General features: G+C 31.7%; 1 protein-coding gene across 2 annotated transcripts; it reads left to right on the top strand.

Moving 5' to 3' along the window:
• Positions 1 to 1761: 1761 nt before the first annotated feature.
• LOC114319673 (bidirectional sugar transporter SWEET16) lies at positions 1762 to 8726 on the top strand. 2 transcript variants are annotated; one of them, XM_028266723.2, is made up of 6 exons: positions 1762 to 2155; positions 2300 to 2336; positions 3145 to 3355; positions 4696 to 4857; positions 5882 to 6001; positions 8310 to 8726. In XM_028266723.2, the coding sequence occupies exons 1-6, from the start codon at positions 2122 to 2124 to the stop codon at positions 8661 to 8663; spliced, it is 918 nt and encodes a 305-aa protein (XP_028122524.2). In that variant the 5' UTR covers positions 1762 to 2121; the 3' UTR covers positions 8664 to 8726. The 2 variants fall into 2 exon arrangements, with proteins under 2 accessions (XP_028122524.2, XP_028122525.2); XM_028266724.2 differs by lacking the exon at positions 4696 to 4857 and having other exon boundaries at positions 1993 to 2155.
• Positions 8727 to 27547: the final 18821 nt, after the last annotated feature.

Consider the following 27547-nt stretch of genomic DNA (forward strand, 5'->3'; position numbering starts at 1 on the left):
ACACTACACTAGTGGCGTGTTTTTAGAAAATGCCACAAAAATAAAAATTGGCATTAAATGTTTTAGAAAAATGCCACAGAACCACAAACATATAAGGCTCTAGTGGCATTTCAATAAAGAAATGTCACATCAATTTTATGGCATTTTATAAAATAATGACAAAAAATTATGTTCGTGACATTTCCCAACAGATGCCACTAAATTTTAGTAGCAATGGCATTTTTTAAAAAAAGTCAGGATACTAGGTAAGTGCAAATTACTTTTTATGACACTTAGGTGAAAAGTGTCATAAACAAATATTTTATAGCATTTTATATCTTGATGGTGTAATGACACTTATAAATGTCACTAACTCTTTTTTTAATAACGCTTGATAGTGCCACAAATAATATCTACCATGACATCAAAATGTCATTGAAAATTTTTAGCCATGATGGTGTAGTGGCACTTGCAAGTATCTACCTCTACCGTGGTACAGATACAAATGGCACTTGTTCAAAATGCCACAAGACTAAAAAATGTCATTAAATTAATAGTTTTGTGACACTTTTAAATGTCACTAAACTAAGAAAATGTTGTAGTGTGTTCACTTTTTATTTGTTAGGATATATTTGAAATAAAAATGCATAAAGTGAGCATATATTGTATATTTATTATTTTTTAAGTGTATGAATTAAAAAGAATGTACACAAAGTAAAAATGATATGTTGAAATAGAAGTTCCAAATATCTCCCACTACCGACGTAATATTAAAGGTGACAAGCAAAATTGCAAAATGATTCAAAAGACAAAGGAAATATCTCTCACTACCGACGGTAAGATTAGAAATAATAGGTAAAATTACAAAATGATCCATCATTGTACAACATCCATAACGTAAAAGGAAGGACAAAAGTGAAAAGAGAAAAGGAGAGCCATCAAATGTAATCATGCTTCAGTTAGAGATCTCCCAAAGTCTTCCCACCAACACCCTCATCTCAATATGCCACACTACGAAAGTTGACCCCCACAAATTGTTAAAAACTATTAAATGATTTTAAAAAATCATCTCATATTATTTACATGATGTTTTCGTTAAATAAAAAATCACAAAAATTAAGTAACATAGGTGAATTAACATTGTCGTTCTATACAATTTTCATTACATTATTAATTAAAAACTGCATTGATAATATGGCATAAAATATCCCATAACTACTCAATTGTTATCCCATTATCTCTTACCTAGCTAGATATTCAAAGCATTTTCACATTTTCTCATCACTTCCATAGCTTAAAGAGTGAGAATTTCAGCAGACAAAAAAGGACAATGCAAACCCACGTGATGGACTCAAAAAGACATGTAAGGCCAAAAATTAGGGCCTTTAAAGTTGTCTGAAGGACATTTTATCACAATTATTGTATCATGTATAAACTAGCATGGGGGAGTCGAATATAGATATAACTAAAACAACAAACAGAGTACATTCAACCTCATTCGAGATGGGTCGAATAAAACCAAAGCCCACTGGATTGAAAGCCATCGTCAAATAGACATAAAAGACAAAATGAGAAGAACGCCGAGTTAAAATTATTGTTGCCGTTAGAGCTGAGTATATTAAGTCGGCACGGTCTCATTAGGTAGGATCAAACTGTCCTTTTTTGAAAGTATAGTAGGGAAATGGATCCTGTCAGAGTGATGATGAAAGGCTAAGTTGCATGAAGAAAATATCAAGGAGAATGACTTTATAAAAGGGAGATGGGGGCTGAAAGAGTAGGGATGAGCTAAAAACCTTGTAACTTGTCGAAGTGTTGGTTCTGGCCCCACCGACAAGAGTTATTTCTATTTTAGGTGACAACTAAAAAGATTCTAGAAGGATTTGTTTGGATTGAGCAACATGGCAGATATCAAGAGATGGACATTGATCTAGAGTCATTTAAAGTGTGTTCTTCTTTTTCTTTTTTTTTTTTTTTTTTTTTTTTTTTTTTTTTTGATCTGAAAGAATCATTTAAAGTTGTACCAAACTTCTTGCCCAATTCACCACCACCCACCCAACTTCTGTCCCTTGTCCTTCACATATAATCATCTCTCTCTTCTCTCATTCATTCCCTCACCATCACCAAAAACACTACTTTCCTTCCATGGCTAGCTTGAGCTTCATCATTGGCATTATAGGTTTGCCTAATTTCTTTTCCATGAAAAACTTTTTTGAATATATTTGATTTCTTCTATTACTAGTCTTCTTTTTTTTTTTTTATCTTCTTCTTCTATTAGTACTTGGTAGTGCATAATATGATGACATATTTTATCTTTTTGCAGGGAATATAATCTCTATACTAGTTTTTGCTTCTCCCATGTAAGTATATACTCAACTTTAAAAATAACAACATGATAATTTCCTTTATCTGAAATTCTCTGAGATGTGTCAAAGTACTATATGCATGATTGAACAGGTTGATATATTCTTACTTTATTCAAAGTGGCATAGAGTTTTTATCCATTTCATGCTTTATGAGCTGAGAAAATATTATAATAATTAAGTGGTGAGATTCAAATTCATAATTTCTTGTCCGATGTTATATATGATAAATTATTGATCAGTATTGACAACATAACTACTAACGATTTGTTTGGCTAGAGGATTTGAAGAGGGATTTGGAAAGAGAAAGGGAAAAGTTTGGTGAAATGTGAATAAAATATACCTACATTTCACCTAGTTTCACACACATTTTCCCTTTCCCTTTCCAAATCTCTCCCTAAATTCCTTAACCAAACCCAGCATAAAGTTATCTTTCATAATAACTTAATTTTTTATGTGAGTTGATGGTTAATCAGAGCAGATCATGTGTTTTTCAAACCTCACAATCTACTTGATAATTAACATATTTGCATGCGTTTGGCTTGCTTATGAGGAGGATACATGAGGGGTGTATTAATAATATAAATAATAAAATTACCTCTCTTTCATTACTTAGGGAAGACAATTTTATGAGTAATTTTATTATTTATATCATCAAAGTATGACTACTAGACTAAAAGCAATTAAGGTAAATTACATCATTAATCCCTCCCTGCTAACATTTTGAACGAAAAACTCAACTTACTACAAAAGATCAGAGTAATTCAAATAGTAATTGCTTGCATGAATTTGTATTGTGGCTCAGAGGAACATTCAAGGGAGTGGTAAAGAAGAAATCAACAGAGAATTTCAAAGCACTTCCATACATAACCACTCTGCTCAGCACATCTCTGTGGACTTTCTATGGAATTCTCAAGCCAGGGGGTCTTCTTATTCTAACAGTAAATGGTGCTGGTGCTGTCTTACAATTCATTTATGTCACTCTTTTTCTCATCTATGCTCCAAGGGATATCAAGGTGAACCCAAAAAAAAAATAAAATAAAATAAAATATCTCTGTTTTTGAATCATTTAAGACATTCATGTCTGATTAAAATCCACCATATCTAAAAAAAATAATCGGATTGGCATTTATTTATTTATTTATTGGGTGGTGCTATTCACACATCTTTTTACTAAAAACACTTCACTTTTTGGTTTTATTAGGGCCAAAATTGCATAATAAACACTATGGATTTTTGGTGCAAAGGGGGGTCCGAATAAAACAACCTTTTTTTTAAAAAACAAAGAATATATTATGGGTTTTATATAATCTTATTGTGCGGATCCATCCATACAAGAGATTTAATAAATACATAAACCCATTGTTATAGTAGCATTAGTTATTAATTATCTTCAAACTATACAAGCTTGTCTCCCCCTTAGGATTTTTTTTTTTTTTTAAATTTTTAAGTGGCATTGTTATTAATTATCTTCAAATTATACATGTGTGGCATTCTCTCCAGGTGTTTAAAAATTCGGATAAATTACAAATACACCCCCTAAGGTTTGTTTAAAAGACGAATTGGCCCCTGTGATTTGGAAAATTACAAATACCTTCCTGTCAGAATTTTTTATTTAACAGAATTAATTGAAAAAGTGAAATTTCTAACTATTCACCTATACAATAATAAAATTATCTGAATTGTTAATTGAAATAAAATTTTAACATTATTAAAAACTGTTAATTAACTTGATGATTTATTAATAAGAGGATTTATTTGTTATGAAATTAGAAACCTTAAGGGGCATAATGTGATTTCTAGAACCATAAAGAATAATTTGTAATTTAAGTAAATCTCAGAGACTGTTTATAATTTATCCTAAAAATTTTAAGCTCTCCTAAGGTTTTTTTTAGATTTACGTGGCATTCACTCTGGGTGTTTAAAAATTGAAGTGGCTAAATTCTATATCTTTGAAAAATGGGGGTCAAAATATAAACTAAAAAGTTCAGACAAGCACAAGGTGGAGGAAAAGTTATCAAGTTACTTATCACATTTATTAAAAAATATAATATTTGAGGTTTTAATATTGATTCTAGCACAATACTTTTAATAACATGAAAGATTGTCAAGTGCAACTAAAGATGCATCATTTTAGATGTAGTCGTTAATCTTTTATACGCCAATATATGAATTGACATACTTATTAACTTGTGTTCTCATCTTATTTTCAAATTTTGTGCTGGCAGAAAAACGTTACCGTCCATGCTTTTTTTTAAAAAATTTTACCAAATATATTCTCTCTCTATATTAAAAATTCTGGATCCATCACTCTTTCTCATCGAATTACAAACTTGCCAATGGTATTGAAAATCAGGTTAAATCTATGAAGTTGGTGGCAATATTGGATGTTGGGTTTCTTGGGGCAGTAATAGCTGTGACTATGCTAACAATCCATGGAAGTCTAAAGCTTACCTTTGTAGGCATTTTATGTGCAGCATTGACTATTGGCATGTATGCAGCACCTCTAGCTGTCATGGTAAGCCTTTTCAAATGCCATTAATAACTGCCTTTGCTCATACAAATTAGTTGCTAAAAAAAATTAATAAATAAAATAAAATTTTATAGGTCAGGGGTGTAATGGAAATGTTTGGATAAATTTTTATTGCATTTCAATCAGATTTTGACTTTTTATGGTTCTACTTCCAATTAATATTCAACTCTTTACTTAATTATTGCTCATGAGGGTGTTTGGAGATTTGCTCTAACTAATCTTTGGTACATGTCGTTTATTATGACACATATACCGTGTGATTTTTATTTAAATTTTGTAATGATTTTTTGGTGTGTCATTTGACTTCTTTTTTATTATTATTATTACTCAAGTCAAAATTTAGAAACTAACGAAAAATACAAAAGGGAAATAGGAATTAGTGAAAAACCATACTCCAATAAAATATTTTCACAACCAAAGACTATTTAACAGAATTAACTGAATGGTCCATTTCTTATCAAATTAGAAACTTTAAATGGTAGGATGTAATTTTCAAAATCATAAATAAATTGTATTTGAAGCAAATTGTATTTATATTTTATTTTATTTTTTGAAGACATTCTATGGCAGTGACTCAACGTCATCACTTATGGCCAAAAATGTTTAATTTAGCTCTTTCGATTATTTTATCTTCTCAATAGATTGGACTGTCATATTTACTGAAAGCGTTAAATTAGTTTAATAATTAAAGTTAAATGACATTATTATATTTATTTTATAATTTATTTTTAAATTATATTATTATAATTACAAATATAAAAAAAGTTTTTTTTTAAGAATAGTTTTTATATAAATTTAAAATATGAACGGATTGATTATGGAACAAGCTATGTAACCGGCCCACGATTGCAGTCCTTCGACTTGAGAAATGGATTTCTAATGTTTTACAAATGGACTAAAAAATTAAGAGTTGAAAAACATAACTTCTGTAGCATTTTGATTTTTTTAATTGAAATCTTTGACATAGGTTCTCATTTGTGTTTCAATTTTTAATGGATGAGAATAACAGAGAACAGTGATAAATACAACGAGTGTGGAGTACATGCCTTTTTTCCTATCATTTTTCCTCTTCCTCAATGCTGGAGTTTGGTCGGTCTATGCTCTCCTTGTCAAGGATATTTTCATCGGAGTAAGTCTTCTTATATTTTTTAAATATGTGCTTTTAAAATTTTAACATCACTTTTCAGTATTTGCATTTAAAATATATATATATATATATATATATATGAAGATGCTATAGACCATTTGAACTCTGTAATGTCATATACCCATTTCATAGTTTTGCATCTTGCTTTCCAAGCCTTTTTATAGATCCTTATTGAATCATAAATTTGAAAAGAAAAATAAATAAAAAAAATAATTTATATTTTATTCACATTGTCCTCACATTTTTCTTTTTTCTTTTCAAATCACTACATAAATTAATAATTCAAATACAACTTTAATATTTAGCATGCAGTATAAAAAAAAAGAATGGGTAATTTACACTGGCTTTCCCTTAGGTTTGGAGAAAGAAAAATATTATATACAATTTTATTTGGTGCATCATTTTTTCAGTCTATGATGAAAAGAACATTGTTTATGGGAGTAGATAAACATTAAATGGATCATAATTAAAGTACATGGTGTAAAACACAAAGCTAAACAAAAATAAACTACCTATTTTAATGTAAAATATATGTCAATATGTTCTTTTCATCATAGACCTAATGAATTATTTATGGAAAAAAGGATCGAGTGTTATATGAATAAAAAATTATAGACAAGTCAGTGTGATTAGCCTAAATGATGGAGAGAGAAAGGCCAATCGAACAAAAAAGGGCAGTGAAAATAAGCATTATTCGGTGTGTTTGGTTTGAGTTTTTTGATTTTCGTATTTTTTTATTTTTAGTGAATATTTTTAAAATTTTAAATATTTTTTTTTACGTTTTTAGATGCACCTTACTTAGATGTATCTAAAAAGTAAAAAAAATTAAAAAAATATTTTTAAAAATTAATAAATACATAAAATAAAAAAAAATGTACCGAATTCTCGTTTTTTTTATATATTTTTGGTATTTAGTGAATTTTTAAAAGATTTTTTTCAATTTTTTTACTTTTTAGTTATATTTATGTTAGGTATATCTAAAAATTAAAAAAATTGCTCAAAATATTAAAAAATTTCAGTAAAAACAAAAAAAAATACGAAAAATAAAAAAATAAAATTTTCTGAAAAGTATTTTTGAAAAATGGTAACCAAGCATAGTGATTATTATTATTATTTTATTGAAGAAAATAAGAATTATTTAAAAACAAGACTATAGGAGTTAAAAACTTTACAAAGGGAATTAACCTAACAAAAACCCAAAAAAGAATTTTTAGAGCAGCTCTAACGGAAGTGCTAAATGTGGCATAATAATAGTTTAATTTTGACATATAAAACGAAATTCACCTAATATGTCAAATGATGAGTTGACATTTAACTTAAACTTAACAAGTCAAATTTGACAAATTCCAGTTGTTGCCAATTTTATTTTATTTTTTAAATCCCAACGGTAATATATACTATATCATGGTTTGAGAAGGGGATGGGGTTAAAATAGCCCACTTAAAGATAAAATAAGTTAAAATAATTAATAAAACAAAATATTATATATAATTCATAATTATTTTACTTTTTCTCTCACAACCATTAAATCTACTAAAAAATATATAAATAAATAAATCAACCAACTTCTCAAACATAAGGGTGAATTACAAACACACCTCCTGAGATTTATTTAAATTACAAATTACCCCTTGTGATTCTAGAAATTACATTATGCCCCTTAAGGCTTCTAATTTCATAAAAAATAGATCGTTTTATTAATAAATCATCAAGTTAATTAATAGTATTTAATAATGTTAAATTTTTATTTCAATTAATAATTCAGATAATTTAATATCGTATATGTGAATAGTTAAAAATTTCATTTTTTCAATTAATTCTGTTAAATAAAAAATTCTGACAGAGAGATATTTATAATTTTCCAAACAACATGGGACCATCGTATTTTAAGTAAATCTCAAAAGGTGTATTTGTAATTTGCTCCAAACATAACTATTTTAATCAAGCTAAAATAGTCAAAAAATAATCAAATAACCAGCTAAAATAGTTAACTTCCCAAACAAGACCAAAGTGTTATATTGTCAATTTCGAAGAACTTTCCCATTGTAAAATAAAATAATAAATTTGACATATCGGGTAGAAAGTTGCTTTCAAAACAAAATAACACAGTAAATTTTCAAGGTTTAGATTTAATTTTTTCCCCTCCCAAATTGTCTGAGTTTTATTTTATTTTTAATTTTTGGTACTTTTTGGTCCGTGTGTCAATTATTTATGTATTTATATTTTTAAATAGAAAGTGGAGTGATTGTCATGACTGTGACATATTTATGAATGGATGGAAAATCTTCAGGTACCAAATGCAATTGGATTTATATTGGGCTCGGCCCAACTAATCCTCTATTTGGTGTACAAGAACAAATCATCCTCAGCAAAATCAAAAGATGAAATGGAAGAAGAAGAAGAAGAAGGATCAGCCCACCTTGTCAAAACGTCCATTGAAATGCAAGACCTTGACGACCACGACGACCTGAAAAGTACAAATCGAAACCTCAACAAAGGAAGGAGCCTCCCGAAGCCATTGGTTTCTCGGCAATACAGCATCAACAAAATCATGAAAACATTTTCTCTTCACCCATATGAGTTGAATTCTGGCTCACTCCATGAAAATGATGTTGAAAATGGAAGCACCAAGGATCACCCTTGATTTCCAAAAATAAAATCTACTGAACAATGGGCCTAATATAAACTTAGTATTTGTATTTTTCCATAACAATAGTAGAAAAATATATAAAATTAAATTAAATAGAAATGACAAACAATTTCTCATATTATTAAATAATGAAATACATAAAAAACTATAGAACTAAAAATATAGGAATAAAATAGATTATATCATAGAACATATTATAAAATGGATTAACATAGACATTCAAAATAATATACAAGAAATAGTTTAAATTTAAAACTTTGAAGAACAAAAGATAATGGTGCAAATCGAAACCTGTGGTACACACAGTTTTCTTAAAATAAAATCGCCTCACCAATGGGTGCTGGAGATACACCGGCATCTGTCTCGCAAGATATAACGGTCGAAACCAACTAGATTAGAAGCACCTTTTGAATAGCTTCGGCGACAATAGCAACACACACTCTCACTCACAAAAACCAAAGAAGGGGCTAGCAAAAAGAAGATAGGAAAAATTTTCTTATGTATAAAAATCATCTCTAACTTTATTATCTCAAAACACCATCTCATTTTCCATCTCAAAAATCTCTTCAAAATCATCCTACTAAGTCAAAGGGAAAATGTCTCTATTTATACAAGTAAGAGAAACCCTAGCCATGAGAGCTATCATCATGAGAGCTATCAAATGTCATTAACCAAGGCCATCAACTGTAGCCATTAGCGCTAGAGTTACAAAGGTTAAAAACTCATAGCTACTAATATGGTCATCAACTCCATCATCAAAAGCTGAGAGTTACAGAAGCCTGAAATTCCCATGTGCTTAATATATACAAATAAACATATATATGATGATGTTTGAATAATTCAAACAAATAGGTCACAAAACGGATACTGATGTTGGGTCACAACCCGATCTAAGCCCAATATCAAACACATATACAAGCTAAGCCCAGCACAGCACAACCCAACCCAAGCTTAAGACTAAGTCTAAGTCCAAGTCCAAGTCTAAGTCCAAAACCAAACCTAACACATGCACAAGCACATGCCTAGACCCGGTCCAAACTAATACTATGTCTGAATCTAAGCTCAACTTTTATCGATGCCCACTTTATGAGATAATCCGCATTCACAACCAAATGGTTTCGGCTCATTATTTTTGTATTGTAACATTCTCACTTAAGAGAATACAAAACCACTTAGACCCACCTCACACAGGAGTCACTCCAACCATTGTTTTGTTCTTGTTGTTGTGTCCGATTTGGCCCTAGAACACTTGCTTGGTTCAGTGATATTTTTAAAGAATTCAGCATTGTCAATTCTTAAAGAATCAGCCACATTTCGCACTCACATTGGTGATCTACATAAGGTATCACGCTATACCATGGTTGACTATTCACATCATACAGGTCATTAAAAGCATCAGCTTAACCATTTACCCCACAAGGTATCACTGTATAAAGGAATGAGTAAGAAGATTTACCTCTTGAGTGACTCACTCGTTACGCACAATTAGGTTATCCCTCTGAACCTGGATCTTGGAATCTCCAGTTGACTAGGTTGGTTTTTCCATTCCAGTAACACTCGCTAAAGGCCTTAATTCCATTCATTTTGACGACGTTTCTACTAACTCTCAATTTAACACTTTGATTAGCGGATCTGCAATATTATTTTTAGACTTCACGTAGCCTATAGAGACAATACCAATAGAGAGTAACTATCGTATAGAATTATGTCTTCGACGAAAATGTCTAGACCTTTCATTATACTTATTACTCCGTGCCTTACCAATACTTGACTGATTGTCGCAAACTATACAAAATTGCTAGCACAAGTTTTGATTAACATGAAATATCCTCAAGAAAACGGCAAAGCTAAAGCCATCTTCAATAACTTTACATTAAGCACTAAACTCGATTCCAGCGTTAATCTCATGATACACGGTTGTAGCTCCAATAGAGAAAACATATCCACTAATGGATTCATAGTCTTTACATCAGATATCGAGTAGGCGCCTTTGTACCCTTCTAGTACGATTGGATATCAAGTATTATGCAATCCACAATCCCGGCTTCATCGTAAAGACCTTAGTACCTGCACAAACGCCTTGTAAAAATAGGCATTGGGATTACTCGTGTATCTACTTAGTCTATTAATTGAGTAGGTTATACCTGACCTTGTACAACTCATCAGATACTTAGAATTCCTATAATCCGAGAATTTTCCATTATTCCTCGTCAAACAGAGATTGAAATCTATTGAAATCTTTTAACACACTTGTATCTAACTCAAAACTCTTGTCAAAATAATAAGACTGAGAAAGTATGACACCATCAAATGTTTTGGAAATCTTAATTCTCAGATATACATCTGCAAGGCCCATCCTTCGTTCCAAACTTAAGTTTAACAACCTCTTGGTAATTATGAACATCTTCTCATAGTTACCAATCATACAGACACAAACTGGCATATCTATTTGTCAGTATCTTTAACATCCACACATTTGTCAATACCTATTTATTTAAAACCCACTTGACAACATTGTGTTGTCAAATTTCATATCTCAGTGTTACGGTGCTTGTTTCAAATCATATAATAATTTTTCAAGCTTAAGACTTCCCTCATTCTAGAACCAACAAACCCTTCGAGTTGTTCCATAAAGATTTATTTAACTAAATCTTCATACATGAAAGCTATCTGAACATCCATCTTGATGTATCTCCAAAACTTCGCACAATTGCGATCACACTCACCATAACTGGCGATCACATATCAAAGTAATCCAGGCCTTTGCTTTGCCGGTATCCTTTGATAACAAACTTGTCTTATTAGCTTTCATTCACTTGCATCCCAAGGATTACTACTTATGCAAGAAAAAGTTAATAATTTCTTTCTAGAGAAATCACATATTCAAATAAGCTTTTAACCTCATTAGCCACCATATAGGTTTAAGAATATTAGACAGAAGAACTTTAAAGTCCTGACCTTCTAGCCCCATCTTTTTCCTCATAAAAAATGCTCCTCAATTCCATGATGGTATTCTTGTGTAAATCTGAATATCAGATTCGTCCACAAGGAAACTGATATGCACTACTATATTGTGCATATACTTCTCAAGGCTTTTATCAAAATGATGAGACCGAGAAAGTACACTACCAGCAGATGTTTAGAAAATCTTAATTCTCATATATACATCTGCAAGGCCCCTGTCAAACTTAGAGTTCAACATACACTTGGTAGTATAACTACCAACAATGAACATGTCACCTACACACAGACACAAAATGACATATACTATTGTCAATGTCTTTGACATAAACACATTTGTCAATACCCATTGATTATAAAAACCCACTTGACAACATAGCGTAATCAACTTTCTCATGCCATTGTTCGGCGATTATTTCAAATCATAAAATGATTCTCAAGCTTACAGTATTTCATCGTCCTGGAATTAACAAACCCTTCGGGGTTATTCCATAAAGATTTATTCAACTAAATCTTCATATATGAAAGTTATCTAAACATCCATCTTGACAAATGACCAGACTTCGCACAATTGCGATCACATTCACCATAACTAGTGATAACGTATCAAAGTAATCCAAGCATTCTCTTTGCTGATATCCTTTGATAACATGCTTGTCTCATCAGCTTTCAATCACTTGCATCTAAAGGCTTACTATCTATGCAAGATAAAGTTAAATTAATAACTTTTTTATAGAGAAATGACAGCTTCAAAGAAGCTTTTAGCTTCACTAGCCACTAATAGGTTTAAGAAGATTAGACAGAAGAACTTTAAAGTCCTAACATTTTAACATCTTATACCCTCATCTTTTTCCTCATAAAAATTGTTTCCTCAATTCCATGATGGTATTCTTGTATAAATCTGAATATCAGATTCATCCACAAGGAAACCGATATGCACTACTATATTGTGCATAACCGTTGAACACAAAGTCAACGGATTTTTAGGCATATCCTACCCGCTTGGGTTTAGGTATTGCCAACTTTTGCATGACACCCCCCATACTTGTAGAATTTATACGAAGGCTCTCGACCTCTCTAAAAATTCATGTAGGGTATTTAAATAATTCATTATATCACAATGATTATGAAACTCTCAAAATTATATCATAGACACTACAGGAAAAAGGGCGTATGGCAACGTTTTTTAAATGGCGTTTATGAAAATGCCATTATAAATTAATTAAACACAATGTTTTGAAAACGTTGTTTCTGATCTCAGTTAAACGCCATCGTATTGGGTCAATTTATTGACCTTCTAAAACTCCGTCTTTTTTAACTTAGTCTCTCTTTTTCTCTGTTTCTTCCATAACTCAGTCTCTCTCTCTTCCAAAACCCTCGATTTGAAGCTCTAGCTCTAGCTCTCACTGTCACTTTCACTTTCACTCTCATTCTCAAACCAACTCACACACACACTCTCTCTCACTTGATTGGAGATTTTGTATTGTATGTTTGTCACTCTCTCTCACAGATCTCACTCTCAAACACCATGGTTTGCGCTTCATCGATCTCTGTCACTCGCAATTGAACTCTCTAGCTGTTCTTCATTGATCTCTGTCGCTCAAGGGCTTTGCTCTAGCTGTTTTTCATCGAACTCAAACTCGAACTCAATTTGTTCTTCATCAAATCGCAAATCTAAAATCGATATCATTCTTGAACAAGATCGATCTCTCTTGCTTTTATCTCAGGTACATTTTTCATTCTCTTAATCGGTGTTCGAGTGTGAACTATCATCTTCTCTACTTTCTCATTGTCAAATCTGCTGATTAACTCTCTAATTTTTCCTTCTCAAATTAGATCAGATCAGATCGTTACCACTCTTGAACAATATCAATCTCTCTTGCTCTTTGTCTCAAGTACACTTTTCAAATCAATTAATTCTTATATTTCATTTCCTATTAAATTCGTGTCCACATGTTGGGAGAATCATTTTATCCACTTTGCCCTGACACTGTTTGAGTTGTAAACTAGTTTATATAATTTAGTTTTTTTTATAAAAAAAAAAGAAATTAGTTTATATAATTTGTGATGATCTTGCTATTCTAGTTCTTTAGATTATGATTTTAGCATTGCAATCTGTTTGGAGGGAAAACTAGTTAATATGCACTTGATCCCTATCATGAATTGGATGTTGTATTTCATTGCTTACTCGACGATTTCTCTTCTGAACCATTACTAGTAATTTTCTTCTTCCTTCTTGCTCTGTCTTCGTTTGAGAGAACTAATTGATGATGTGTTTGATTATTTACTCAAGTAGTTGATCTCTGTTTCTGAAAGTTGTCTTTAATGTTGTTTTCGAACATAGAAATGATGTAATACATAAAACAAATAAACTGTTACTATTATATTTCAATGACTTAGTTTTAATAATTGTAACTTAGATGGAAAGACCTATTTTGGATTATTCTCCTATTTAAATATGAATGGTCTTATTTTGAAATAAATGTGAAAGTGTTGAAAATAGTATTGATGAATAGAGTAATTATTATTTTTGTTTTTTGGGTCTGATTTTATATTCAATTGCCTAGAACAATTGTCAGTTTGTTCATTCATTTATCACTACTGTCATAGTTGTCGGAGCGGAGGGTGTTAGAATATGGATTTATAAAATGATGTAAAACATTTTTAACTGTGACACCAGTTGTTGGGTTGGTATCAAAGACAAGGAGACTGAGGAAAAAATTCTTGAAAAAGAAAAATAGGACACCTCTGTTATGGTGGTTGGATAACATAAACTCATTAAAGGTGTCCTATTGAAGATGATTGTAATAATAAAAATAGGACACCTCTACAGTCATGTAATGTGCTATCAACTACAATCATGGAATTTTTTATTTTGTGATCAATCAAGATAATCTGGTTGTTCTTGCAAAATCTTCATTAGAGATACCTAGTCATCTTGATGAAGCTCTATATCATAATCTATCAAGAGCATTGTAGAAACTATTAGTTTCTTCATTAATATGCTTCATACTAGAATTGCTTCTAGTATGCTTGATAGTTCTGATTCAAGTAGGACCACTGGGATGCAAAAATCATGATAGTTGTTAATTTAGCAAGTAATTATCCATGCATGCATAAATAGTCGTAGACTCGTCCAAGAGTCTTCATTAGAGATACCTAGTCATCTTTGATGAAGCTTTTCTTGGATTGTCCAGTTTAGACAGTTCATAAGCACAAGTCTATTTTGTAATTAGTAGTTCTACCGCTTAAATGTAGTCCATCTTGTAAAGCTTTCGTGTAATAGCTCCTCATGTTCTCTGGGTGCATACTAGGTAAGGTGTAGTAGTACACCCAATCTATGTTGTGTACTTGGAGAACCATGGGGAGATGCTGCCGAAATTTCGTTAAAGATGGATAGAGCGGTATGAGCTACTTTTTACAAGATAGATTGTGCATTCCTGAATAGGAAAGTGGGATGAACCAACCTATTAGAGAAGAGTTAGAGATGAATGGTGTCATGTCACATGCATTGTAAGTTCCTTAATTGAGGTTAAGAATAATTAAAATGAAATGATATTTTTGAGCTTTGTTGATTTGGTAGTGAAATTTGTAGTGTAAGACGAAGTCAAATGTTTAAAAGTTGGATAAATCAGCATAAGTTGCACACGAAATATATAAAAAGGGTTAAGGAATTTGTTAAACTTGCATGCCAAAATAATCCTCTATCAAATGAAGTCACATGTCCATGCAAACAGTGTCAAAATGTCAAACTAGTAAAGAAAGACTTTTTGGGAGAACATTTAATGGTCAATAGGTTTCTTCCAAGCTACACCAGATGGATTTTTCATGGGGAAGGTTTATTGGCGTCTGTGCCATTGAATGAGAATATCAGTGATTCAAATGATGGCGATAAAGTCAATGAAATGATATATGAGGGGTTTAGACTTCCTCCACCAAGCTTGGTTCATCTTACTAGTAATGAGACAGGAAGTTCTAATATCAAATTAGGCCCAGATAAGAAAATTAAAGGATTTTTCAGTTTATTGAAGAAGGCCGAAAGAGAGTTGTATCTAGAGTGTCACAAGTTTTCATCACTCTCATTTGGTGTTCAATTATTACATATCAAGTGCCTTAGTGGATGGAGCGACAAGCCTTTCACGATGCTGCTTAAACTTTTAAAGGATGCATTCCCAAAAGATGAAACTTTTCCAAAGTCGTTCTATGCAATAAAGGTAATCCTTAAGGAATTGGGCCTCAATTATCACAAGGTACATGCATGCCCAAGAGATTGCTCACTATATTGAAAGGAGACAGCTAGTAGGGATGATTGCATAGTGTGTTAGACGCCTAGATAGAAATAGTTTGAGAGTGAAAAGAATGATTATAAAAAAAAGCAACAAAAAAATCCCCAGAAGATTGTGAGATACTTTCCTTTGATTCCAATGCTTCAAAGATTGTTTATGTCATTTAAAACTACTTCATTAATGAGATGGCATGCAGAGGGCCGAATTGATGACGACAAAATGAGACATCCTGCTGACTCTCTTGTCTGGAAAAATTTTGATACTTTGTATCCCAAGTTTGCGAGTAAGCCTCGCAATGTCAGACTAGATTTAGCAGCGGATGGATTTAATTCATTCAAGAAAATGAATGTTGCTCACAGTAGTTGGCCAATTATTGTGATGCCTTATAATTTACCACTGTGGTTGTGCATGAAACAACCTTATATGATGATTATATTACTCATTGATGGTACTTTTTCACCTAGCAATAACATTGATGTCTATTTGCGCTTGTTATTGGATGAACTGAATGAATTGTTGGAAAATGGTGTTCAGACGTACGATGCAGAAACTAATCAAATGTTTCGAATGCATGCGGTCTTACTGTGGACAATAAATGATTTTCCTGCATATGCAAATTTGTCTAGACAGAGCACGAAAGGCGCTTTAGCTTGTCCTTACTGTAACATACGTACTCAACATCGGTATTTGAATAATTGAAGGAAATATTGTTATACGCCACCGGTTGAATGCAAGTCACAAATTTCGAAAGGATGGTGCTTCTTTTGATGGAACTTCTGAATTTGAACCATATCTAACTCGATTATCAGGGACTAATGTGTTATGACGGCTAGGGCCTAAGCATCAACCAACTAACAGACGAAAAAGAACTAGGAAAAGAAAAGAAAAATAGGACAACGAGGAGGATCATAATTGAAGGAAGAGGAGTATTTTCTTTGAGCTTCCATATTGGGAGCATAATTTGATTCACAATAATCTTGATGTAACACACATTGAGAAGAACGTGTGTGATAATGTATTGTGGATGATATTAAATGTTGATAGGAAAGGAAAGGACAATTTAAATGCTCATCGAGACTTACAAGATATGGGAATTCGAAAGGCACTGCATCCAAAAAAAGGGATCGGGAATAGGTATTATTTGCCGCCTGCATGTTTCGCTATGAACAATAGAGAGAGAGGTTTGTTTTGTACACTCCTGAAGAATATCACAGTTCCAGATGGATATGAATCTAATATTTCTTGTTGTGTTAACCTCAAACAACATAGCATATCTGGACTGAAAAGTCATGTCAACCATATATTGATGCAATAAATACTTTCAATAGTAGTGAGAAATTTGTTACCGAAGAAAGTGATTGAACTATTGATTGAGTTAAGCAATTTCTTCAGGTAGTTGTGCTCCAAAACTCTAGAGCCAGAGGGGTTAGATCATCTTCAATCCCAAATTGCTCTTACATTTTTCCATCTTGAGAGAATTTTTCCTCCATTCTTTTTCGATATAATGGAGCAATTGGCCATTCACCTAGCAGATGAGGCCAAGATTGCCGGTCTAGTGCAATATCGCTGGATGTACTTTATAAAAAGGTGTGCAATTCTACTCCAATTTACATTTGTATTCATTTGTTTGTTTATAATTGAAGGTCATGTGTGCATTTGTTTGTTTATAGGTATCTTGAAAGTTAGGGACCAAAATGCAATTTTTGAAAAATTCTGTTGACATGGCAGCCTTGCTAACGTGTCACTAACTAGTCAACTGCGTGTCAATGACATGACTGTTGACTAGGCTGTTGTATGGTACTAACATCATCTATGAGTCATGATGATGTCATCATCTGATAAGAAAAAACACCAAACTTTTCGACAATCGAGTTGATTCATCCGAACTCCGTTTGAGACGTTTTTTATATCATCAAAAAGCTCTCGACGAGAGGAATCTCCTAAAACTCTCAAAACATGAATTCCAACAATTTGATTTTTCCAGAATTTAATTAATCGAATTAAATTAAAATTGTTTAACTAACTTTCAAAAAAATAAGTAATAAATCCAAAATAATTCTCCACATTAAAGTAAATAATTAAATTCACAAATATGTTCAAAAATTTGAAGATCCAAAATTCTCATCTATACTTAGATTATTTTGTTCAAAACAAAAATTAGTAGTTCCATTTACTAGTTCCAATTTATTTTGTTTGTTCGTAATATAAATTCTTCGTTTGCGCTTAGGTAAACCTGTAGAAAAAATTAGCTACAAAAGAAAACAAATAAAAAACAAATCAAATAAATTAGTAAGAACCTTAAGAAAGAAAATTCTTATTTATTTTATCAAATCTTAGTAACTCATGCACTAACAACTAAATAACTCATGCAATAAAACCTAAATAATATAAAATAAATTGCATGAATAAATTACTAGAGATAAACAACTAAATCCAATAACTCTAGGCAATTAAATCAATTTTAATTCCAAGAGTCACTAGAATAAAACTATAATAAAACTAAATTGTTTTTATCAAAACTATAAAAATCTGTTTTAAGATTGTTGGTATTTTTCCATAATAATACTAGAAAAATATATAAAATTAAATTAAATAGAAATGACAAAATAATTTTTTTATATATTATTAAAGAATGAAATATATAATAAACTATAGAACTAAAAATACAGGAATGAAATAATTACATCATGGAACATATTACAAAATAGATTCACATGGACATACAAAATAATATACAAGAAATAGTGTAAATTTAAAACTTCGAAGAACAAGAAATAAGGGGTGCAAACCGAAGCCTATGGTATACACAGTTTCCTTAAACAGATTCGCCACCTCACGGATGGGTGCTGGAGATACGCCGGCATCTGTCTCCTAAGATACGATGGTCAAAACCAACTAGAGCAGAAGCACCTTTTGAATAGTTTCAGCGAACTTGACAATGATATAAAAACTTTCCAAAATAGGAAAAATTTTCTTAGGTATAAAAACCATCTCCAATTTTATAATCTCAAAACACCATCTCATTTTCCATCTCAAAAATCTCTTCAAAATTATCCTATTAAGTTGAAGGAAAAATGCCTCTATTTATACAAGTAGGAGAAACCCTAGCCATGAAGGATATCATTATGAGAGCTATCAAATGTCATTAACCAAGGCCATCAACTCTAACCATTAGGGATAGAGTTACAAAGGTTAAAAACTCATGGCCACTAATATGGTCATCAACTCCATCATCAAAAGATGAGAGTTACAAAAATCTAAAATTCTCATGTGCTTAATATATACAAATAAACATGTATATAATGATGTTTGAATAATTCAAACAAATAGGTCACAAAACAGATACTAATGTTGGATTACAACCTGATCCAAGCCCAATATCAAACACATATGCACAAGTTAAGCCCAACACAGCACTGCTCAACTCAAGCTCAAGACTAAGTCCAAGTCCAACACTAAACCCGACACATACACAAGCACAAGCCTAAGCTCAGTCCAAATTAAAACAAAGTCCAAATCTAAATCCAACTTTTATTGATACCTATTTTATAAGACAATTCTCATTCACAACCTAATGGTTTTCTCATTATTTTTGTATTGTGACCTTCTCACTTAAGAGAATACAAAACTACTTAGATCCATTTCAATTGGCGGTTGAATTCCACTTTAATTTCACATTAAAATTATCAAAGCACATTATTTTCCAACACTTTAGTTCAAAACCCATTATTGGACCTGAGTTTACGCTTGTGTATATTAGGCCCCTGGGCTACCATTCAACAAAATGAGAACTTGGACCTTCATTTGGAGGTTGAGAAGTGAGAAAATAGATTTTTTTTAACTCTTTTTTTTTTTTTTTTTTGTATATTGGATGTCATAGCTTGGAAGGGAGTCTTTCCAGTGAGAAGACTGAAATATTTGACCTCCTATTGAGATGCAAGATTTTTAACCGATTTAATTAGTCTCAATTGGTTGAGAATAAAATTTTCAAAAGTATTGGAAAAAATGACTTGTAATTTGATTATCGTTTGTAATCCTTGCAATTTAACTCTTAAGCCAATTTAGTTATTGTAATTTTAATTGCATCTATTTTACCCTTAATTCTTTTATATCAATTTAGTTCAATTGACAATATATTCATTTAAAAATTAGACAGAAATCTAGATCCATGGGCAAAATTATCCATTCACTATTGTTGAAGAGACTGAGCGTTACCGTCTAATTTAAAATGCTACTCTTTTGAATAAACTATTTTGCCTTTTATTTTTGTTCATTTTTTTTTTAACCAAGGTTATCAGTTAAACTAATTTTTTATATTTGAAAATTTTAACTGAAAAAAATGATACAATTAAAAATACAAGGATTAAATTGAACTCAAAAATAAATTATAATAATTTACCTAAGAAATATGTTTCAAATTTTTTGAACATTCATTTCTCAAATGAAAGAAACAAGGGTTGGGGCCATTAAGTCTAGAGGTGCATTAACCAGCAAAGTTTCCACCCATGGCATTATTGTTGGCTTTTTGGCTTTCAAAGGTTATTTTGTAATTGTGAGCGTGTCAGCAAGGATCAATCAGTCCTTACAGAATATTAATTTTCAACCAATTATCAGACGATTGTGTTTTAGTTCTTTCAGCCTCAATGAAGATGACTTTTACTGGTGGCTTTGTTTAGGAAAATTAAGTAAACAATGATTAAATGAAGAACAATTATAACATTTCATTAAGTAAAATGAAAGACTTACAAAGATCCAAATCAGCCTCGTAGAGGTTTACAGCAACAAACTACTTGAAACTACTCCTATGAACAAAGTGCAGTGCAGGAATTTAAAGTACAGAAATATAAAGAACAAAAAATGTAAAAACTGGAAAGGAAATAAAGTAGATAAAACTAGTTTTCTTTATCTGAGTTCAAGGGGGCCCTTTCTGGGGCCTTCTCTGCTATTTATACTTCTCAATGACAACCGTCAAACTGCATTTCTAATCATCGAACCATCCTTTTATGGTCGCTGATCATGTTGCCTTATGGTTAGCTCTACTACGCCATGTCTGCAGTTAGGCTTCCCTCCTGATATTTGAATTTAAATATGAGTTACCGTTAAGGCCACATCATCTTGCACTTCTTTGCTGATTCCATACTATATAGGTCCATAATAACCAATACTAACTGCCACGTGCATGATTATGATTGAAGACTTGGACTGTTTTCCCGTATTGCCCTCATCCTGCCACGTGTTGAGCTATGATTGACTTATACAAAATATATAGCCAACAATTATACAGTAGTGGTATGCTTTCCAACTCTATAATGGAGGTTGCGGGTTCAAATCTCTTGTGTGGTGTTGGGGTGATTTATCTATGTTTTCCTCTTACATTATGTTAATGTAAAATCTAACAACGGCAAAAAAAAAAATAATAACAACAAAAAGACAAAAAAATAAAGCAACCCTATTGGAAAAAAATACATATTAAATTCCACTATTGTATTGTAGGATTTACACTTTAAATCAATTTGAAATACATATTTCATAAATAAGATCCTAAGTAATTTCAGTATTTAAACTTACTGAAGAAAAAAAAATATATTGTGAAAAGTTTTCGACTACCAGTTTCATAATTGTAAGCAAGCATACACTCCAAGCACTAACAAATTAAATGATTTTTTTTTTTACACATGTTTAATTACTTTTATGCTTTTTTCGCCAACTTTAGATCTTGCATGGGAACTAGGGTTTTAGTTTAAAACAAAAAATAAAATAAATTAAAAAATCATTAAAAATTTAAGAAGTTAAAAAATCATCAAAAAGTCAATTATAAACACCAATCATTCATGTTTTTTTTCAAAAAACTAAGAAAAGATCATTATTTCCAAACACTTAAATTATTATCGCCCCATAACAAATTTACAAAAACCAAAATATTACTGAAATTGCCAAATTCCAATCAAAGCACTAATCTTGCACGTTATCTTACATGAATTGACATTATTATTAAAAATGATTGCTTGACTAGTCAATCAATGTACTCTAATACTTCTTCCATCCCATTTTTTTTATCCATCTTCTTGTTTTAGTCTCTCTCAAAATATTTATTTATTTTTTATTTTGAAATATTAAATTTTGTTAGATTTTTAAAATTGCCCCTTTTAAATCCTTATAAACACATTTTAAATTTAAATTATATGTCTCCTTAAAAAACTAAATTTTCTATAATAGGCAAATGAATTTAGATGGAAGGAATATGAAAATTAATGATAGTTATACATAACTAGGGAGCCTAATCATAACATATAATAAGCCGTGCATTTCAAGGATATATATTCGGTAAATTACACTTTGCACTCATGTACTTTGTATTAAATCTTACTTTAATCTCTACAGATGAAATCATGATAGTCAACCGCATACACTTCTGGTCAAATCTCACTTTGATCCCTATACAAGTGTCAATGTCCATTTTTTGTTACTCAATTGTTTAAATCTTTAACAGAATTTATTCATGTGATAAGAATGTGGCTACGACATAAAGGTCAGAAAGGAAAATCATCTATATTTTTCACTAATACACACTTTATCCCAAAATTTATATCAAAATATGATTGTATTAGGTTCAAACAAAATGCAGATTCTGAACAATTAAGAAGATGAACTAGAGGATTTTGCATAAATTGGAATCATCAAACTCTTTTTTTCACGGTAACAGAGTCTTCTGTGTATTCATCTTTTTTTCTCTTTGATTTCTTTGTCGCATTTTTTTTATTTTATTTAAAAAGTTCTACTTCCTTACCCTTTCATTCCAATTTTTACCATACGAACATATATATATTGTATTAAATAAATATTATGTGCGTATCACATCGAACAAAATATATTGGTGGGAAATATAGATAATTTTCCTTTCTTACCCTCATTTCGTAGTCACATTTTTATGATATGACTGGATTGTATTAAAGTTCTAAAAATAAAGTTACTGAAAAGAGATATTGACACTTGTATAGAGTTCAAAGTGGGATTTGAGTAAAATGTAAAGGATTGACTGTCACGATTTCATATATACAAATTAAAGTGAGATTTGACTAGAATTGTAAAGGGGTTGACTATCATGATTTCATGTGTAGCGATTAAAGTGAGATTTGGTACAAAATGTAAGGGTATAAAGTGTAATTTATCCATACATATTTATGTATATTTGTCCTTGAAAGATAATCTTACAATGGCAATGGATCGATGTCCCTGTGAGGGTGTTTATCATGCAGAGAAAATACAATCCAGAAGAGATGAAATTCAAAGAGAAAGAAAACAGTTAAACAACCATTGTAGTGAGGCCATATATCTATAGTTTACATAGTGGCCTTTGATCAATGGTTACAAACATTCAAATTTCAATGTCAAACCAACAGTCACCATGTTTCCTATCATTTTGACTGTTTATTTTAAATTCAAAACTTCCAGTTGTATTTCTTCCTGCGAGAATGTTTTATATTACTACCAATTGGGTTATGATTCGGTGTAAAACATCCACCATATTATGGTGTGAACACTATCATATCTTCATCTCCCACTTGATCACACTATAATATTGATGACAAAACCTGAGTTGGACATGTTTGCCTCGGTACCAAAATTTTTGCCTCAAGCCAACTTTCATCTATGAAATTACCTCATAGATCAACGTCTGATTGTGACTTGGCCATACGTGCACACGTTTTTTCCACCAATCTGACCGCACCCGTACGAATGTGTCCTCCCACTAACAACGCACTCCAGATGACTTCAATTCACTATATTTCAAGTGAACAGCATCAATTTTCAGTGATGGGTTCATAGTCCATACCTAATCACCATTAATGACTTCAGCTACACACATTTTTCATGTGTCGACCTGTACTGAAATTATTGTTAAGTACTTCCTTTAAGACCGATTCCTGAAGCTTTTCCTTAACACACCTTATCAATGATTTTTTGCTGATCAAGCAGACAATATCATCTAGTTAGCATGTTGCATGTTATGGACTTTACATCTCATGCTAACTATGATGTATGTACCTTGTCAGTTTCTCTATCTTATTACCTGACCAAACACATGTTTCCATGCAAGATAGAGTCGTAAAACATCGGTTATCTAGGCGTCCCCAGAGTCATCCGACTATGCTCTTATATAAGTAGCTAAACCACCTAGCTAGGCATTTTTCAATCCTATATTAGCTACATGTTCTCTGAATTTTTCCAGAGACAACCCTTTGGTCATAGGGCCAGTCACCATCTCTTCTGAGGGTATATAATTGACCTTAATTTCACCTCTCTCCACTATGTCCTGAATATAGTGGTAATTTACATCAATATGTTTTCCCTTAGAGCTATTTGCTCCACTTTTTATTAATGAGATGGCGGACTGATTATCACAAAACATATTGACCGGTCTAGCAGGTATACGTAATTGTAAATTGTCAACAAATCATTTTATCCAGACCGCATTACTCTGCAAGCTATGTATTCAGCTTCCATAGTGTACTTTACAACACAACTTTGTTTCTTACTTAACCAAGAAACTATTATTCCACCAAACAAGAACACATGACCACTAATAGATTTTCTATCATCTACATCTCCTGCAAAATACGCGTCAGTGTATCCTTTTATGTCTAGCTCACACAAACCAAAACATAACTTCAAATTTTTAGTGCCTTTTAAATATATGAATATTCTTTTGACTTCGTGCCAATGTTCCTTACCTGGATTGGATTGAAACCTACTTACCAATCTGATTGCATGACAGATATCAGGTCCTGTTCTTGTCATAGCATACATTAGGCTGCTTACTGCCTAAGCATACGGGACATTTCTCATTTCCTCAACGTCAAATTTGGTTTAAGGACTCATACTTTTACTAAGACTTTGTCCCTTGCAAACAGGTGTGATTAAAGAATTACGGTTATCCATATTAAATCTTTTGAGCACTTTGTCTAGATATTTCTCTTGCTCTAGATATAATAATTTTGAATTTCTATCTCTTGAAATTATAATTCCTAGAACATAGGTTGCAAGACCCATGTCTTTCATTTCAAATCTAGATGCCAAGAAAGTTTTGGTTTTTATAATTATATCTGGACAATTTCCTACTAACAATATGTTATCCACGTATAAAGAGAATATTGCTAACTTGTCATCATTTTTCCAAATATAAACACAGTGATCTAATGAACTCACAACATAGCCCATTTCTAAAATGGCTTGGTGGAATTTCAACTACCATTGTCTTGAAGATTGTTTAAGTCCATATAGAGATTTCTTCAACTTGTAGACTTTATCCTCATTGCCTTGGTTCTGCAAACCATTAGGTTGCATCCTATAAATTTCCTCTTTTAATTCTCCATTGAGAAAAGCTGTCTTAACATCTAATTGATGCAATTCCAAATCCATCTTGGCTACTACCTCCATCAGAATCCTTATTGAGGCAAATTTTGCACCAGGAGAATATGTATCTACGAAGTCTATTCCAAGTTATTGAGTGAATCCCTTGGCTACTAATCTGGCCTTGTATTTCTCCAAACTTCCATCTACTTTGAATTTCTTTCTAAGAACCCATTTGAAACCAATGGCTTTTCTTCCATTCGGGAGATCGGTTAATTCCCAAACATCATTTTTCTTGATCGAGTCAAGTTCTTCATTCATTGCCTCAAGCCATTATGTAGCATCACTGCTACTCATTACTTCATTGTAAGTAGTAGGATCATCTACTAAGTTATTAAGTTCTTCAATTTGAAAAGTATAATGATCTTTCAAAAACGTAGATGGACGTCTTGCTCTCTTACTCCCACTTATCTCATGATTCGAAGCATGGAAAACATCGTTATGTAATTTGCGTTTCCTCCCACTATTAGATGGTTCTGGGAGAATATGTGGATCGAGTGTCAAAGAAGGAAGAGAAAAATCCTGAGATACATCGGAGAGCAATTCAATTTGTTCAATAGGAGTAACAAGATCAGTGGATTCATGAAAAATAGCATCTCTACTTTCAATTAATTCATGTTTTGGATGGTAAAAACGATAATCACTCCCATTTTCGACATAACTAATAAACTTGCATTCCCAAGTTTTGCTTCCCAATTTATCCCTTAAAGGTTTAGGAATAAGTACATGTGTTTTATATCTCCAAACTTTGAGATTGTGAACATTAGGTTTAGTATCATGCCAACATTTGTAAGGAGCTAGAGGTTTGGCTTTTGTTTTAACTCTATTAATATGTACGTAGCAGTGGACAACGCTTCCTCCAAAAAATGAATAGGAAGATCAGCTTGAGCCATCATAGATCTTGTCATTTCCATGAGAGTATGATTTCTTCTTTCTTCGATCCCATTTTGTTATGGTGTGTATGGCATTTTAAACAAATGTTTTTATGCCATTGTCCTTGCAGGAAGAATCCATAGCTTCATATTCGCCACCTCTATCATTATTCAAGTGTTTAATGGACCGACCAAGTTGCTTTTATACCTCTAATTTATATTTCTTAAACTTGTCGATTGCCTCTGATTTGTGTTTAAGAAAGTAAATATGTCCATATCTTGAATAATCATCAGTGAAAGTAATAAAGTATTTCATACCTCGATGAGTTTTAGTTCTTAAAGGGCCACAAATGTCCGAATGAATTATTTCGAGTAATTCTGATGATTTCCAATGTTTGAAAAATGGCTTACAAGTCATTTTACTTTTGATACGTGGTTCACATATATCAAAATCATCGGAACATACTTTAGGCAATAAGCCACTTTTAAACATTCGAGACATTTTATTTTTATTAATATGACCTAATCTTAGATGCCATAAATAAGAACTATTATTAGTAGAAACAGACAAATAATTAGAAATACATAATTTATTATTATTAATTGGAAGAGAGTACATGTCATTCACTCTTACGCCTTTCACTAAGATATTCCCTTTCTTAATCAACACTGTGTTAAACCTAAAATTAATCTCAAAACCCTTTTGGGTTAATATTGAAACTGAAATTAAATTTCGGCGAATGTTGGGTTCATGAAGCACATCATGAAACACAATGGAAGTTCCATTAATAGAGAATTGACAGTTGCTGATGCCCAAAACATCACTATAGGAGTTGTTGCCCATGTAGATCCTGTGTTCACCAATCTTCTTATCAGTAAATTCCATGAACATGTCTTTATTTTGCACAATATGCCTAGTTGCAGCAGAATCAATCCACCAAGAATTTGATGAAGGTTCAAGCACCATTGCTTCAGAAACTGTCATGGCAACAGGGTTATGATCCTTTTTCTACTTGTTCTGAGGACAAGTGGCTTTGATATGACCTTTTTGACCGCACTTGTAACATGGACCAATCTGATGCTTGTGATGTTGTTGTTTTTTTCCATTTGTAGCTCGGCTTTTTCGTGCCCCCTTTCGGAAGGTTTGAAAGAAACCCTACAATTCGGACTTCCGCGATTCTGAATCTAGTCCCACAAGTGCAATGTGAAACTGATAAACACCAAAGAGTCCAAATCTGGCAAACCTTTTTGGAAAATCGATTTTAAATCAAATAATGTCAAAATCAGACTGTTTTTCCAAATACAGAGTTGCCACCTAAATATTTTATTTTTGGAGAAATTTAGGAAA

The sequence above is a fragment of the Camellia sinensis genome, chromosome 2 (assembly GCF_055761805.1).
Source record: "Camellia sinensis isolate YWXY chromosome 2, ASM5576180v1, whole genome shotgun sequence".
Classification (NCBI taxonomy): domain Eukaryota; kingdom Viridiplantae; phylum Streptophyta; class Magnoliopsida; order Ericales; family Theaceae; genus Camellia; species Camellia sinensis.

What these genes read in the sequence shown, in the direction of transcription:
- LOC114319673 (XM_028266723.2), top strand. Translation starts at nt 2,122, where the DNA reads ATGGCTAGCTTGAGCTTCATCATTGGCATTATAG. An exon ending in CTAGTTTTTGCTTCTCCCAT is followed by an intron (nt 2,337 to 3,144) that starts GTAAGTATATAC and finishes ATTGTGGCTCAG; the next exon opens with AGGAACATTCAAGGGAGTGG. An exon ending in ATGCTCCAAGGGATATCAAG is followed by an intron (nt 3,356 to 4,695) that starts GTGAACCCAAAA and finishes ATTGAAAATCAG; the next exon opens with GTTAAATCTATGAAGTTGGT.